Here is a 17,188-nt window from a genome sequence, read left to right as displayed (position 1 = left end):
CTTTATTATTTAGCGCTGCTTGTGGTGCAATAAATTGTGAAGTGGTCTTGCACAGTGTTTCACGACCGGGACTTTGTCGTTTGGTACGCGTTTTGGCGCCCTTACCAACACCAATGATATCCAAGAGATCCATATTGAGTGAAACGTCTCGTGACAATTTCGATAATATTGAATGGCTTTGAGAAGATGATGAAATGCTGTTATTACACAAATAAAGAAAACAGAAATAAGAAAATATCTTTGTAGAAATTGGTTAATGATATTTCGGCCCTACCTCCGTTTCGCACGACCACTCGTTGTCGATGCTGTGTCTGTGTCGAATGATGTTAACGCAGCGCTAAAATTACCACCCACTTCCACGCCCACTATTCCATTGATATTGCGTGTAATGCGCTTTAGCCAAAATGTAGGATTGTTTGATGAAATTTTATGACTGCTGCCAGCTTCAACGCCGCTACCAGCTAAGTTAAAGCCACCCACTTGCTTATTGTTCAGATGCTGGCCGTTCGAGGTGTAAAACAGAAAGCTGGAACATGGACAGTTGCTTACAAGCTGTGTGAAATAAGGAATGCACCTTCAAAGGGTTTTAAGCTACTTACGTTGGTGTTTCTGTAGTTTGTGATTTGGTAATGATAAACGTGTTTTCATTGTTGTTGTTGGATCGCGATCTTGCCTTGCCGCCACCATTGCCATTGCCAACGGGATTACCATATTTGTAGCCATTAAACTCATCACTACCATTACCATAACCACCGTTGTATGGCCGCTGGTGTGGAAAGATGAAAGCTGGATCATAAAACACCGGTGTCTCGTGCCATGTTAGCGCTGAGAATTCGTCCCACGACTCATCGATGAGTAAGTTTTTGGCCTCGTAACCCCATTTGTGAACGAGATGTTTGATAAGATAACTGTAAAAAAAAATAATCGTAAAAACACTTAAAGTTTTTATAGCTTCGTATACGTAATAGTGATGTTGCGAACCGGGTTTTAAAAACCGACGTTCTAAGTCATAACATGAAAGAAAAAATTAAGCCACATTCTTAAAGAACGGGTGCGTGTCCCGTGGTTGAACTGATGCAGAATGGAACTGTTACTATATAGTATGTCCTATTTTAACGGAGAGATTTTAAAATTTATTTGAAGGACAACCAGGCCCCAATTAAAACTTAAGGACGGTTGAGAGTGGTCGAACTAAGTTGGGTTTAAAACCATCTGCATGCTATCGCTAGTTACTGCCACGAGGATCTCTTGAGCATGCAATCAGGCTATCTACGTGACTATCATTTCGGGATTTGGAGTTCCGCTAGGCTCTTAGAATCGGTTTTCGAAAGGATTTGGGCTCAGGAAAAAAAGTTTCACTACGCATACCCAAAAAAATAACTTTCGAGCCTGCGAAATTTCATTTTTTTGACTTTTTTTCGACTTTGATTTTTAAGGTTTTTTCATGACCTACTAAAAAAAATTTTCATATGTACATATACCTTGTCCGACCCCAAAATGTTCGCTAAAAACGTTGTCGATAACAGTTTTTTGAAAAAAAAAAAATATTTTTTGGTCGGACAGGGCCCAGCCAGCATTTTTTGAAAATTTTGATCAAAAAATATTCAAATATCATACCCCAAGATGATTAAAAACGTTCAAATTTAAAAGCATTTTCTGTTCGAAAATTAACGTATCGTCGGGAGAAAAATGTACCATAAATGTGATTATTCTTGAATAATCATTTACGATTCATAATTCTAAACACTTTCTCTTCATATCTGATATCATTGTAAAATTTGACTTTAGTTGTTTTAGCGTAATATTTGAATGTTTTTCACAGTCATTTTCTGATCGTATTCGTGAACACATTTCAATCATTTTGGGTGAGATTTCTGAATCATTTTTGAATGCGATTATCATACATTTATTCTTCATATCTCATACAAAATAAGAAACTACATGCTAATCTTATTTCATCAGGGGAAGAAAGCATGCGGAATTGAGCTATTTGAACCAAGCTAGACCAATATACACCTGCGACTACAACATCCAGCATCAGCTATGATCGTCAACATCTTGAAATACGATATGGTACGGGATGTTGAAGCCATATCCAGGTACATATGTCAAGAGAGTTTCACTTACCTGGGGATCAAATAGTTCACAACCTTTGTATTGTCTAATGGTTGGGTTTGTATTTTCTGGGAAGCCGAAGGTGGAGAAATGGTTTGGGGACATCTTTTGTTAGGAGCAGTGTATATATTATTTCTTTTCTTGAAGAATAAAATTTTAATCTATGTAAATATTTTTTCTGAACTTCATGATTGAAAAAATGTGTGTATGCGAAAAAATAAGATCTTCAATCAAAAGTAATATTTTGACAAGTATAAAATTCATTATTCAGTCAACAGAGATTGTCAGAAAAGATTCAGAAAGCTGAGTGAAAAAGATTAAAATTTTTGATCACCTGAAATAAACACATTTGATTCAAATATGATTCCAAAATGTGATTGAAAAACTATATTCAGTTTTTGATCATTAAAAGTAAGCATATTTCATTATACTTTTTGTTGGTTTTTATGAAATATTAAGATTTAATCATCAAAGGACTTCAAAAATGATTCAAAAAAGTGATCGAAAAATGCTTTTTAGTTTTTCATCATCAGAAGTATTCATATTTGATTATTTATTTTGTTCAATTGTATGATAACTCATTATTTAGTCAGAAAGGGTAATCAAATTGCATTGAAATGTAGGAAAATTCAAAATTTAATCACCTAAATGTTGAGTGGGGGTATACATGAAAATTTAACAATCAAATGTAAATTTTTTTTGTAGGTCATGAAAAAAACCTTAAAAATCAAAGTCGAAAAAAAGTAAAAAAAAATAAAATTTCACAGGCTCGAAAATTATTTGTATGGGTATACGTTAACCTGGCTCGATTTGTATGGACGAAAGTTAACCTATATCGCGCCATCGATTTTTCGATAGGATTTGGGCTCAGGAAAAAATAATTTTTGAGCCTGCAAAAAAAAAATCGATTTTCGACCAAAATTCTTCTCAATCTCCATAAAAGAATTTTTTTTTTTTTTCAAAAAACTGCAATTACTAATTTTGCATTTGCCAATTGGCACGAAAAAAAAATACATAAAAAATGATTTGGAGCCTTGAAAATGAAAAAATGCATAAAAAATCGTTGAAATTTGGCAGGCTCAAAAATTATTTTTTTGGGTATAATTAGTGGGACTTTTTTCCTGAGACCAAATCCTTTAGAAAAATCGATGGCGTGATATCGGTTAATAAATAGACCCAGTCTAAAGTGGGTATTATCAATTCATGTCTTTATTTCGGCTTCGCATGCATATTTATCAGTTCTGCCATTTTGATGCGATTAAATCGAATATCACAATGAAAATTACTTTAAAGCTCTTAGCAACAGCTTTCATTTGATATCCATATTACACACACATTCTAGAGGTATACGGGTCCACGTTGTGGCCTATATCTCGAGACCCTAGTCACCCATTGGTATAAAGAATACTCTGTACTAAAGCACATATCAACAGTTTCAATTTTATACCCATAATGTAAAAACACATCCTAGTGTTAACCTGATCCACGTTTTGGCCTATATCTCGAGACCCTAGTCACAAATCGGTATGAAAATTATCCTGTACTAAAGCACTCATCAACACCTTTCATTTGTTATACATATTGTATAAACACTGTCTAGGGGTAAACGGGCCCACGTTTTGGCCTATATCTCGAAACTCTAGTCACCCAGGGGTATGAAATACCCCGTATCAAAGTACTCATAAACAGCTTCTATTTGAAAGCCATATTGTACAAACAAATTCTAGGATTACCCCAGTCCACGTTTTGATCTCAAAACCCTAGCCGGAACGGGTTAAAAGGTATCTTATGTCCGTCTCCCGGTTCTAAGCTACCTCTCCACCAGTTTTCGGACAAATCGGTTAATCCTTTCTTGAGTTATAAAGAGTGTAACTAACACCACTTTCTTTAATATATGTATATAGATTTAAGAAAAGCTTTGAGTCGACTTTCTGTAGCAATATCTCGAGAGTGGTTAAAGCTATAGTCTTGAAATTTGGTATGCATCTTCCCTTTTGAAAGGAGAAACGCTCCACTAAACACGGTTTTTAACCACGCCCATTTACTGTATACGACCCATCTACTTTTTAGATTCGCTTGCTTTTTTAAGATCGATTTTCCTATAGAGGACAATGGATGAAAAAATCTAGCTAAAATTTTGTTGTTTCTATTCTATATACTTATGTAAAAAATATAATTACAGGTCAACCGTGGAAAGTGAGCGATCAATCGATCAGTCGAAAACTTTCGATTGCCCGATTACTGTCATAGTCAGCAGCAGGGTGCTACCCAACCAAACATATTTGCAAGGACATATTCTAGACTATGCCAGCTGCATTATTGGATGACGAGATGAAATTAGCTACAATGATTTTTGTAGGACAAGGCGAGAGTACTTCGGATTCGATTTCATCCCTATCTGAACCTAATCGTCGCAGTGTAACTATCCGCAAAATAGCTGGAAGCAAGTTTAATTGGCCGGCATCTCTCCAATCTGGAATCATGTTCAAATAGATCCGGATGCTTTTTGTAACCCGACTTGACAAATCCGGTTACTAATATACTCGGACCGGCATATCATTAACACAACCATATATAATATTATGGTAGATACAAGTTAAGATACAGACAAACAACAATAACAACACTTTGATTTTAAAAATTAGATTATTTGCTAAGAAATAAATTTAATTTTTATTACTTTTAAGTTAGTTAAGGAAATCAATAAAATCTTTATAGCCATACTAAATGCAATTAATTTTGTTGACAGGCAGATTCTAGGCAAGGCTTAAGAAGAGTTTCCGACAAGCAATTCTCATGCAGGACATTTTGTATGTTGCATTTGATAAGCAAGACTCTCGAGCCTATCATTAGTGTGCGTTTACAGTAGATCCTGGAAAGTCCATTGGCCTCAGTTTGAATTTCGAAAATCAAGGTCCACGATAAAGATAATACAAACAGTTGTCAATATAGCCTGTGGAGCCATGACCGGAGGCCAAAATAAACGAAAGCTCTGCGCACTGATTCCTTTGGATATTGTAAATACATTTAACACCAAGAACTGGATGCAGGTAATGACAGAACTATGAAACACCTGCTTGCCTTCGCAGAATAATTGAATGCTTGTTTAGCGAAAGATATGGATGAGGGATTTGATATGGATGAGGGACCAATAATGCACAAAATCACCGGCGGTGTCCCTCAGAGATCTGTTCTAGGGCTTTGGAAAGGAGTCTGCCCTTAGGAATTTAGTTAGGCCACCGTGGTGTGGTGGTAGCGTGCTCCGCCTCCCACGTCGAGGATCCTGGGTTCACGCCCCGGCAAAGCCACATCAAAAATTTTAGAAACAAGTTGTTTCAATTAGAAGTAAATTATTCTAAGCGGGGACGCCCCTCGGCAGTGATTTGGCAAGCATTCTGAGTGTATTTCTGCCATGAAAAGCTCTCAGTGAAAATTCGTCTGCCTTGCAGATGCCATTTGGAGTTCGCATAAAACTAGTAGGTCCCGTCCCGCCAATTTGCAGGAAAAATTTTAAGGATCACACCGCAAATGGAAAGAGAAGTTCTGCGGAGTTTATTCGCGCCTTACATTTATTTTATTTAAAGAGCAGACAAATATATTGTTGGAGTGCTGTGGGCAAGACGACCTTTCTTATGACGCGATTGATGCGGCCTGAAAGGGAGCGCAGGGAAATGTGCTTGCGAATCTTGCGCTGCTCCAACGTCCAAGAAAAAAACATTTAATTTTGGTTTTAAGAATAAACGTTGAGCAATGAAGATGTAACATGTCTTTATCTTATTACTTTATTAAGGGGCCGAGGATTAGAACAAGATGCGTCGTGGTATTGACGTTACTAGGTACAAAGCGTCCTGATGATTTTGGACGACTATACGACCAGGGGTGACTTTAGAATATGTTTGTACGATATGGGTATCAAATGAAAGGTGTTAATGAGTATTTTAAAAGGGAGTGGGCCTTAGTTCTATAGGTGGACGCCGTTTCGAAATATCGCCATAAAGGTGGACCAGGGGTGACTCTAGAATGTGTTTGTACGATATGGGTATCAAACTAAAGGTATTAATGAGGGTTTTAAAAGGGAGTGGTGGTTGTTGTATAGGTGGTCGCATTTACGAAATATCGCCATAAAGGTGGACCAGGGGTGACTCTAGAGTTTGTTTGTACAATATGGGTACCAAAAGAAAGGTGATAGTGAGTATTTTAAAAGGGAGTAATCCATAGTTCCATAGGTGGACGCCGTTTCGAGATATCGCCATAAAGGTGGGCCAGAGTTGACTCTAGAATTCGTTTGTGCAATACGGGTATCAAACGAAAGGAGTTAATGAGTATTTTAAAAGGGAGTGGGCCTTAGTTCTATAGGTGTACGCCTTTTCGAGGTATCGCATTAAAGGTGGACCAGGAGTGACTCTAGATTTTGTTAGTACGAAATGGGTATCAAATGAAAGGTGTTAATGAGTATTTTTAAAAGGGAGTGGGCCTTCGTTCTATAGGTGTTCGCCCTTTCGAGATATCGCCATAAAGGTGGACCAGGGGTGACTTTAGAATACGATTGGGTATCAAATGAAAGGTGTTAATGAGTATTTTAAAAGGAGCAAAAATTTGTTGTTGTCAACAATGTATCGTACATGCGATGGCGTTGACGAGCAAACGGGTACCATTTACGCAGAATTGGAAATGGTATAGATAGGCCCCCTACCTCACAAAGGCTTGAACTCCCAGCCTCAATCAATCCATTGATACCAATTTTGTAGGCAGGTACCCACGTAATACTACAACACACTCTGATCTTTATTCAGTTCACTTCAAATCTATTGAAGAAATTTCAAAATTTCAACCAAACTCGTTTTTGATTGGGCTTATCATGAATCACCTTAGTGACCGGCGTTTTATACTCGAATAATAGGAATTACCAAAGCTGTCACACCTACAAAACTACATATGCGCATGACCCAATAAAGAGAGGCACACGTTCGGCCGATTTGAAAAATGCCTTCATACACGGACAATCAATTTTGTTTGTTTTTGCTCTAAATTCACTTTATAAGTCAGTTTTACTTTTAATTGTTAATATTTACATATGTATTTTTGCTCAACCTTTTTTGTAAAAAAAAAAAAAAACAAAAACAAGGTGTAACTTTACGAATATTATTCAAGTCACGTGCCATCAAAAATGAACAAAACGATACAAAGCGAAACTGAAACAGAAAGGAAAATAAAAATAAAAGACATTAATCAAAAGTCAGACCAATCAGCTTATTTTTAAGATTGACTAAATTTTTGTGATTGGGGCAATGAAACTGGTATTTTCTACAAGACATTCGTAAACTGTAATCAAATGAAGAAAAAAAGCAAATAAATAAAAAAGTATAATTATGCAATATGATTTTGGATTTCATTATCTCATGTTTAAATTAAATTCTCTTCACATGTTTTATTACTACTGGAAGCTCGCTGTCACGGGTTATCCGTATATGTATGGTAGGTATGTGGATTTTGTTGTTGTAGCGTTAAAGACACTCCCCGAAGGTTTTGGGAAGTTCTATCGATGTTGATGGTCCTCTGCCGGATATAGATCTGCTATGTTACGGTAACAAGCACCATTAAGGTACTAGCTCGACCATATCGAGGACCAGTTAATATGACTACATTTAACCTTGTAGGCCTTCACTGAGTTGGGAGAGGCAGGTCGCGGAAGACTTGTCCTACCTTGGTGCTCCCGATTAGCGTGTGTGATAGCTGGTGTGACTCCAAGGCGGTCAAAATCTTTAAGGCTGTTAAGCGCCTATTAATGATGATGATGATGACAGCCTGAGAGATCTCTGTAGTGCCTTTCATCCCGGACTATACATCTACACTGGGTCCCCGGTCATGAAGGTATAGAGGGTGCAGCATTCGATAAATCGATGGTAGATGAGTAGCACATGTTCCATCAAGCAGCAGGAAAGGCGTAGACAGAAGCGCGAGGCTGCAAAATGTCTAAGATCATGTGCTAATCCTACGACGTTTGAAGGCAAGGTTAGCTAAAGTTGGGCTGGGAGTTCTACAACATCAGACTAACAAAGTTGCTCATATCTCTAAACAGAGAAGACATAAGGCTCACGATGTGCACGCTCTTTCTGTCGTCACATGCTTATAAGTTAGGCCTTGTCAGTACCAGCATTTTTACGAGATGCAGGTAGAAACAATTGAGCACGTTCTGTGTTCGTGTTCTGCTCTCGTGAGGCAAGGCTTTGACTAATCGAGACGGCAGAATTGCCAGAGCCCGAGCCAGCTATTAGGCTTGGTCCTGAAAACATCTAGTATTTGCAAAGAGGACAAAGTTATTTTATAACATATGTCCTGGTGCCTAATTGAGGTTTTCCGTTTGGTCTTCAAATAAATTTTGGTAATACTATTTAGTCTATGTGACGTCTTTACTGAGCTGCCGACTCAACCTTAACCAACCTTGCCTTCAAACACTCACACCAACGGCCATGGCTAAATCGACTCAGCTCGTTGTTCTGATCATTGGAGTATATTAATTGATGGGCGTGTCTTTTCTTCTTCTAGTACTTACAAACTTCCTAGAGCAGACCAAGGCTATTTTAGGATTTCGTGTTCATGAAAGGTATAAAAGAGATTTTTTCAAAATTTTGCTTAATCTCGTGAATCCTTAAGTCATGCTTAGCATTTTCTCAGCTTCGCATTGATGTACGAACATTTGTACCAAATATGCACACACCTAATTCATATAAATTGAGAAATATTCGTCTTTTCCTAATGTTTTTTTTTTACATTTTTGGTGTCATGATCACAAAAATGAGCCATAAAAATATTGGCGCCAACACTTTCAGCGGCAGTTATCGGCGTCATATAACCGCTTAAACATTAATTTAAAGTGGCTAACTAGATGTCTAGCAGATTTGATTGGCCTTTTCTTAATTAGCTAATGTCAGCGAAAAAACCTAATTTGCAATCCCAAAAAAGTTTTTTTCGAAAGATAATTAAATATCCAGCGACCGCCGTAGTCTGGTTGTAGCGTGCTCCGCCTACCACAACGACGATTCTGGGTTCACGACCTGGTAAAAGCAACATCAAAATTTTTGGAAATAGATTTTTTCAATTAGAAGAAAATTTTCTAAGCGGGGTCGCCCCTCGACAGTGTTTGACAAGCACCCCGAATGTATTTCTGCCATGGAATGCTCTCAGTGAAAACTCATCTGTCTTGCAGATGCCGTTCGGTGTCGGAATAAAGCATGTAGGTCCCGTCCCACCAATTTGTGGGGAAAACTAAAAGGAGCACGACGCAAATTGGAAGAGAAGCTTTTCGGAAGTTATCGCGCCTTACATTTACTATAAGCTTTTATTTACTTTCACTTGGCTGTTGTCTGTAATCAAATCTTTGCAAGGTGAATTTGATACACTTCCCGGTGTCCGATTTGAAAATTTTGCACACATGTATAACTCCGATGACAATGCAATATTACTTTGCGAGGATTTGATAAATTAATCGATAACAGAGTTATCGGTAAAGATTTGTATTCACAAGGGAATTAAAGCCCAAGTTCTCAAAAATGCAGGTAACTTTGCTTTGTTTTTGTATGCAACAAACGTAGAAGTTAGGCTGTTATCGCTAAATTTTGCATACTTTTCTGCTCACTTGATTTCATGGCGCAACGAAACAAGGTGGCAGCATGGGACAGCTGATTATAAACTTTTTTTATTTGAATTGATACATCAACTTCCGACGCAGTACGATTTTGACATTTGTCCACCGAATTTACAAAAACAAAGTACATCAAACTTTTATTTATGTTTGTAGGTATATCGCCATGCTCCCACCTTGTATCGTTCCGCCAAGCTTGATTTTGTTTTACAGATTTTTGGCGATGGAACAGAGCAGAGATCTGCAATAAGTAGTTGTAAACTGAACGCGACATAGGCAAAGTCACAATGCAATATGATTTTAAGTTAGTTAACACTCGAATAGAAGAACTCGATTGTTCAAAGTTGACTTCGAAGAAACCTTGTAATGTTGATGCATTAAAAGAAATGGATAGGATGAGAAACGTTACAAATAACTAAGTAAAGATTACATAAATAATTTAAACAATACTTTACCCTTCTAAAAATTAAAAAAATATTCATATTTAAATTAAATCTATTACACTGAAAGAAAAACACTGGTAAAATCAACCGAAATACGGGTCAATTCCACCGAAACTTCTGTTAATTTTTATCCATCGCAACAAGATGTTGAATCAACTGCGCACAAATCGTTGATTCGTAATTGGCCGTTTTAGTAGTCAAATGAACAAAAAAAGTTGTTGCGACAGCTTTATACGAAAGTACTTATGTTGCAATATAACCGTGACATATAATCAATTAATGTAAGGCGCGATAACCTCCAAAGAGATCTTAGGCCGAGCTTCTCTTCCAATTTGCATCGTGTTCCTCTTGATTTTCCCTACAAATTGGCCGGACGGGACCCACATGGTTTATGCCGACTCCAAACGGCATCTGCGAGGCAGGTGAGTTTTCACGGAGCGCTTGCCAAACACTGCCGAGGGGCGACCCCGCTTAGAAAAATTTTCTTCTAATTGAAAAACTTTATTTCTAAAATGTTGATGTTGCTTTGGCCGGGGTGCGAACCCGGGGCATACGGTGTGGCAGCGGAGCACGCTACCATCAGACCACGGTGGCCGCCGTGCACACACCTAATTTATATAAATTGGGAAATATTTTTCTTTTCCTAATGTTTTTTTAGATTTTTGGTGCCATGAACAAAAAAACGAGCCATAAAATTATTGGCGCCAATACTTTCAGCGGCAGTTATCGGCGTCATATAACCGTTGAAACGTTTATTTAAAGTGGCTAACTAGATGTCTAGCAGATTTGATTGGCTTTTGCTTAATTAGCTAATGTAAGCGAAAAAAAGCTAATTTGCAATCCTAATAAAGTATTTTTCGAAAGATAATTAAATATCCAGCGATCGCCGTAGTCTGATTGTAGCGTGCTCCGCCTACCACACCGAAGATCCTGGGTTCACGCCCTTTTTTTTTACTGCCCATCGCACACTAGACAACCTACGATTTCTAACTAGATTTTAACTCGCCAGCGTTGAGCGGTTACGCTTTAGTTATTTCGACCTGAAAAACAGAAATTGATAATTAATTGTGTAAGCTAACGCGACACCATGAAAATGACCATTAATTGTGCATGAAGTAGCATAATACCAAAACTTTTACTTGGGTTATATAACTTAGGATATGGTCATGGTACTTGTAGATGATGGTTATCAGAGACAACCTTAGCAACGTTTATAGAACTTATGTATAAAGAGACGCATCTTAACGAACACCTCTATTAGGTGGACAGCTCCCTTGGACGGATTATTTTTCATGCAAAAAATTTTAGGTAAAGTTTTTAGAACACATTGCTATAAAAGGTGATGAAAAACCTCTACTAAGCGGACACTAGCCTCTTATCGTCGGACACTGAGACATGTTTTCATAACAAATCAATCAAAAACCACTCTCAAGTATGCGAAGTCCCCGTAAGTGGGAAAAGTGAGAGGATGAATATCTTTGTTTGAGGCTTGCATATAGCCTGAAGTTACGTTGAGTTGAACTGATTGGTCCGTAAGGACTTCACATAAACCGAATATATCCATAGAGTTTCCAAAAGCTTTTTCGACGACCACACTTAAAAACAACCTAAAGAACCATGATATATGTTTTTAAATAACTAGGTCTTATTAAAAAATACTAGAAATTACCAAAGTCCTACCCCAATAGCGGCTTTTAAACCTTAAGATTTGATTTATTGTGATCTTTAACACTTACTACCCGTTATCTCACAACTTTTCTACTTTGTTGATTGTGTGCAGCTATGGTTTCCTTTCCCACTTCATCCACTTATTCATTATCATCTATGCCCACATGAACCAGCAACTATAATGATTGCAAGCTTCTCCCTGTTCAAATTCTTCCAAGTCTTATTTGCACCCTAACACACTTCTAGATTATAGCCCCAATAACCGCTTGGATGTCATTGCCAAAGTTTACCCAACTGCAGTTGGCGCAGTTTTTTCCAGTATCTCTGTAAGTTTTCACGATCTTGTTATTACCGAATCGGACTGTTCTTCTAGTATGAAATTATAAACAAATCAAGTAAGCAATAAGCGGCTAAGCACAGTACACCATACACATACCATCTCGGATCTATTTTCGTATCGTCTATCGTTTCTCTAATTTCTCAACCGAAGCAAGGACTACATACATTTTAAAATTACGTCTTAAGTACTAAATCTACTAACTAAATAAGAAACATGTAAAATAGCTATCAACTTCGTTGAGCGGACACCTCTCTTGGGCGGAAAAACGTTGGCTGACGTTGTGTGTCCGCCCCAGGAAGGCTTCACTGTATTTTTAAAAGATTAAAATATTTAAGGCCTAATATTCTGACAGTTCAAAAAATTATAGTTAATGACTTACGTTGGATAATTATCTGCGTGCTCGCAGTAAGTTCTTCCAGGTCGAGCACAAGATGGTGTTTGTCCCGGCGGCGCGGGTACGAACTGACATGGCGGCGCTCCATATAAGCCACACGATGGTACACTGTGTGCTGATGTTATACAAACTAATATCTGTGAATAGGATAAAACAATAATGTATTTAAATTAAGAGGGCATGTCTAGAGAAATTTAAAGGAAATAGGTAATTAATGAAGGTTAGTATCGGGTATCGAGAATCCGGCGCTTATTGAATCCGGTTAACATTGTATTGAATTCAAAATGTTCACATTTTTTTTTTTCAAAGTTATTTTATGTTATTAAATAATGTCGATATTACACACGAGGGCTTTAAAAGTCGTGCTTGGCGACATTAATGCCAGGGAGGTCAAGGAAGGAGTTTTTGGCCACATGGAGTTTGGCCTACACAACGAAACCGCTCCTGATGAACTGAGGCTGATAGACTTCGCTGGTGCTCGAAACATGATCATATCCAGCACAATCTACATGTATAAAAACATACATCAAGCTACATATCTGTCCTCTGAGTGCTTAATATGTGCGCACAATCTGAGGATCTAAAATCGACTCGGACCACTTTCACGTCGCAGCGAAAATACACGCCTGCCTCTGCGCGGAAAAAAGGAACGAACAAAAAACACGAGGAAAGCTAAACTTTGTAAGGCTGCAATCGAAACTGGCTCTCATCACTGCTCTCTGAAAGCAAAAGCAGTGAGAAAATATGCCTAAAGCACTTCATACCGCCGCCTAGGAAGAAATTGGTTACTTGCGACCATGGAACGACAACTGGTAAGATGAAGAATGACGCGTTGCAACCAAAAGAAAATACGCTGCGTACACGGCTACGTTCAAGGCTAGCGCAACAAGAAGAGTGGGTGTACACTACCGCGAGCTGAAATGGGCAGCGAGACGCCTTTAGGGGAAGAAAAAACAGATTTTACGGATTAATTTGGCAACAGACGACAGGTTCGAGTCCGGAGCAAACTCCTGGAGGAATGAAAATGGCGACCCTTGAACCGATGTCCAGAGTGTACTAAGACTCTGGAGAGAACAATTCATTGCTCTCCATCCTGATATATATATTGCTGAAGCATGGACCAAGACGACATTAGATGAGGCGGCTATTGGAGTGTTCAAGAGAAAAGTTGCTCGAAGGATTTTCGGGTGTCTACGCGACGGCGAGCACCAAAGAAGGTTCAGACACCAACACAGCATAGCGAGCTAAAACACAGCGGCTACGCTGACTAAACAATGTTAAGCGAATGAAAGATAATGGTCCGGCCAAGAAGGTTTTCTTATCCAAAGCCGGCTAAGGAAGTGGAGGAAAAGGGTGGCACCAATCCGCTGGAAGGAGCAGGTATTAAATGATTTTAATTGCCTTGCTCTAACCAATTGGCGCCATTCAGACCGTTGAAAGGGTTAAGCGCCGATTAAGTGAGTAAGTAAGGAAATAGCTTCAATTCAATATAAAGAGTCAGCCCATTTGTGCTCTGATGTCTAAGTCACAATTGGCTTTATTAATTTGGATATTTGAAAAAACCCTATCTAATAAATATCCCGTACATTCTACGGAGAACTTCTCTTTTCTATGGACAGCTTTTAATACGCGTAAGAGTTCCCAACCGATATCTATGAAATTATTATTGGCAATTTAAATTAAATTTTGTTCGCATTAATATTTGTGTATTGAAGAGGGGTATAAGAAGGGAAAAGTAGATACGAGATAAAGATGAAGGGAGAAGGGGCAGGGATAGGGAGTGCGAGTGGTAATGACGACGTAGGGGAGTTAGTGAGGGGGAGATAGACGTGAAAGAAGGAGGTCGAAAGTAGAGAGGGAGAGTGGGAAAGTTTGGGAAAGAGCAAATGGAGAAATTATGAGTGGGAGAGTGGAGAATGGGAGTATGAAGAGGTAGAAGGATATGAATAGGAAAAGGAATGAGAAGAAGAAAAATGGAGTGAGGAGTGGAGAAAGCCAATGATAAAGCTCAGTGAACACTATGCAACTTACCACATAAATAAAGCTTAAGCCATAATTACTATAAAAATGAGAAATAATACTCTTCATTGTGGAATAGATATGAATATATCTTTGTGTTGTTTATGCATTTGTGTCTTGTATTGACGCTGCAGACCAAAAGTAGCTGAAATAAAAAGTTAAATGTTTTACTAATCAATACATGTTAATGTCTAAATGTTAACATAATAACATAACGAAATTGTTATTAGCTTAAGGCAATAAAATATATTTGATTGATTTGGGCTTTCTTATATACATACATATAAGTTCATTAGAGTGAATAATCTGTTTTTTTTTTGATTCGGGACGTTTTCTCTAACAGCGAAACTTGAAGTAAGTTAACAATTTGGTAGTAAAATATAAGGGCAGTTAGTGATTGTGGAACTTATATTAAAGGCCACTGACCGAAACTTTAAAATCAGTAGTCACCAAAATTGAAACTGTGGCTGTGTTAGTAAAAGTAAAATCTTCGTAGTTGTAGGGGTCTAGTCGTTGATCAACGAGCAACGAGGCCAGATACAAACACATGTTTATTATTAACAGTCAACCAACACTCAAAAAAGCTTTTTACCTACAACAAAATTTAAGTTATCAACAGAATAATTAAATTCAGAGTAAAACGCGTGCGGTTCTTAATATATTAAATAGTAAACTTATTTTATTTGCAACTATCTATAAAAGTAGAGTTATGAAAATAGACTAAAATGAGCCTCACTATTTTTACTTTGAATTCTGTTAATAACTTAAAGTTTATTATAAGCAATATCATTTTGAGTTAATTATTTCTTTCACCTACTGTAACATAAACAATTTGTTATTTAAAATTATTTTATAATTTTTATTTCAGTAAGCTACATAAGGGTGGTTTTTCAGTTTTTTTAACCATTATTTATTTAATATTTTTATGTTCGTGTTTTTGCGCTGGTCTCAATTCATTAAAAATATGGTTGTGACCATTTCCCCGAAATTGGCTACTGCACCAAATTTCGAAAAGTCTCTAAGTCAGTTGGCCTTATTCACTTTAAATGGCCAATTGATCTTATTACCAATTCATATGCCCATAAGCTAAATTGGCCTTATGTCGTTGAATTTATGTCACCCGACCATCAAATTATTGCATCGGTTCTTGGTACGTGTACAAAGTTCCTATTGACCTTATGGCAATTTTAAGTGGTCATAAGGTCAATTGACCTTATACAAATCTGGCATTAAATTATTGCATTGCCATTGGTCCTTGATAATTTTGTAAAATTTCGACTGGCCGTAATACCTTAAGAAGTGTTCATGAGGTCAATTGACCTTATGTCCGTTGAATTTAAGTCACCTCAGCGTCAAAATATTTTATTGACATCAATCCTTGATACGTGCCATTTGATGTCACCCTACCACCAAATTATTGCGTTGCTATCGGTCTTTGATAAGTGTACAAAGTTTGTATGAAGCGTGTTCGTTTAAAAGGGACCCAAATCGAGTTACATACAAATATACAGGCGAGGCGAGTACCTGGGAAAATGATGTTTATGCTGTGCTTACAACTTACAAAGCCATTAACCGTCTCCAATTAAACCCAAAATTTATATTTGGTATTTTTGATCTGGGATCTAAGGGGCTGAGACTGGAAAAACATTTATTTGAAAATTTTAAGAGCCACCCTAATGTATATATCGTTAGCTTAATTCGCAAAGGCCCTAATCAACAGACTTTTCGAAACAGCATTTTTCACCAATTTTGTTAGAACACATTAAAATGCACCCTCAGTAAAAACTGGAAAGTAGAACTAATAAAAACGGGTTTATGCCACTTTTAAAAAGCCATATCTGCATGTAATGAATGCGATATATTTATAAAAATTTTCTCGCGTTCAGAAAATTTCAAAATGTGCTCTGGCTCAGACGAGTATTTATTCCAAAAAATACTTATCGTTTTAAAAGATCAGGGCCATTTCCACACAAATTTTCTTCACAATCTCTTCCTCACTCATGTGCTCGTTGCACAGTGAGCAAAAAAGAAAAGCCCAAATCAAAAAAGAATAAACAATGGCTGCTATTTCGTGCTTGAAGAAGTGGGACTTTTAGTTCTACATATCCTCACACACTTTTCCACCAGAAGGAGTCACCATCGCCTCGACTGCACCATAAAAGCAAGAAACCAGGACTTTTCTGTAGATGAGCTATGTTTCAACGTAAAGAGTTACCTACTTTGCGTCTGCGGTAATTTACCTCACTCTATTTAACATGCCCTGGATTTGACACGCCGTGGTAGACTCTGCCTAGGGAAATTGATAGCGAGATAGCGACTACCGAAAAGAAAGTATTGACCGAAAAATTTGCAAGTCTCAACAAAAAAAAAATTAAGCTGCTATTGGATGAGCAATCCGTCCGTCTATCCGTCAGCCTTTGCCAAGACTCGTTGTTGCATGATTTTTTAAAGAAACTTTCGTTTAAATAACGGTATTGAAATGAAATTTGACATACTTCTTCTTTCGAGCACGAAAGGCTTTACAAAGATTGATTTTTAGAAATATTTGGAATAAATGTCAAATTGAG

General features: G+C 37.5%; 1 protein-coding gene across 10 annotated transcripts in view; it reads right to left on the bottom strand.

The window, feature by feature from the left end:
* The window catches only part of spz5 (spatzle 5), a 66,935-nt gene that overhangs the window by 14,796 nt on the left and 34,951 nt on the right, over positions 1-17,188 (bottom strand). For all 10 annotated transcript variants that reach the window (XM_067789103.1, XM_067789105.1, XM_067789100.1 and 7 more), the window contains 5 exons: positions 14,634-14,766; positions 12,588-12,739; positions 600-908; positions 275-526; positions 1-197 (listed from right to left, as the gene is read on the bottom strand). In XM_067789103.1, coding sequence (XP_067645204.1) covers positions 1-197; positions 275-526; positions 600-908; positions 12,588-12,739; positions 14,634-14,690 — 967 coding nt within the window. In that variant the 5' untranslated portion in view covers positions 14,691-14,766. The remainder of the gene's footprint in view (positions 198-274; positions 527-599; positions 909-12,587; positions 12,740-14,633; positions 14,767-17,188) is intronic.

Source organism: Eurosta solidaginis, chromosome 5 (assembly GCF_040869045.1).
Source record: "Eurosta solidaginis isolate ZX-2024a chromosome 5, ASM4086904v1, whole genome shotgun sequence".
Taxonomy (NCBI): Eukaryota; Metazoa; Arthropoda; class Insecta; order Diptera; family Tephritidae; genus Eurosta; species Eurosta solidaginis.
The sequence above is the reverse complement of the archived record's forward strand: the minus strand, read 5'-3'. Positions and strand labels throughout refer to the sequence as shown.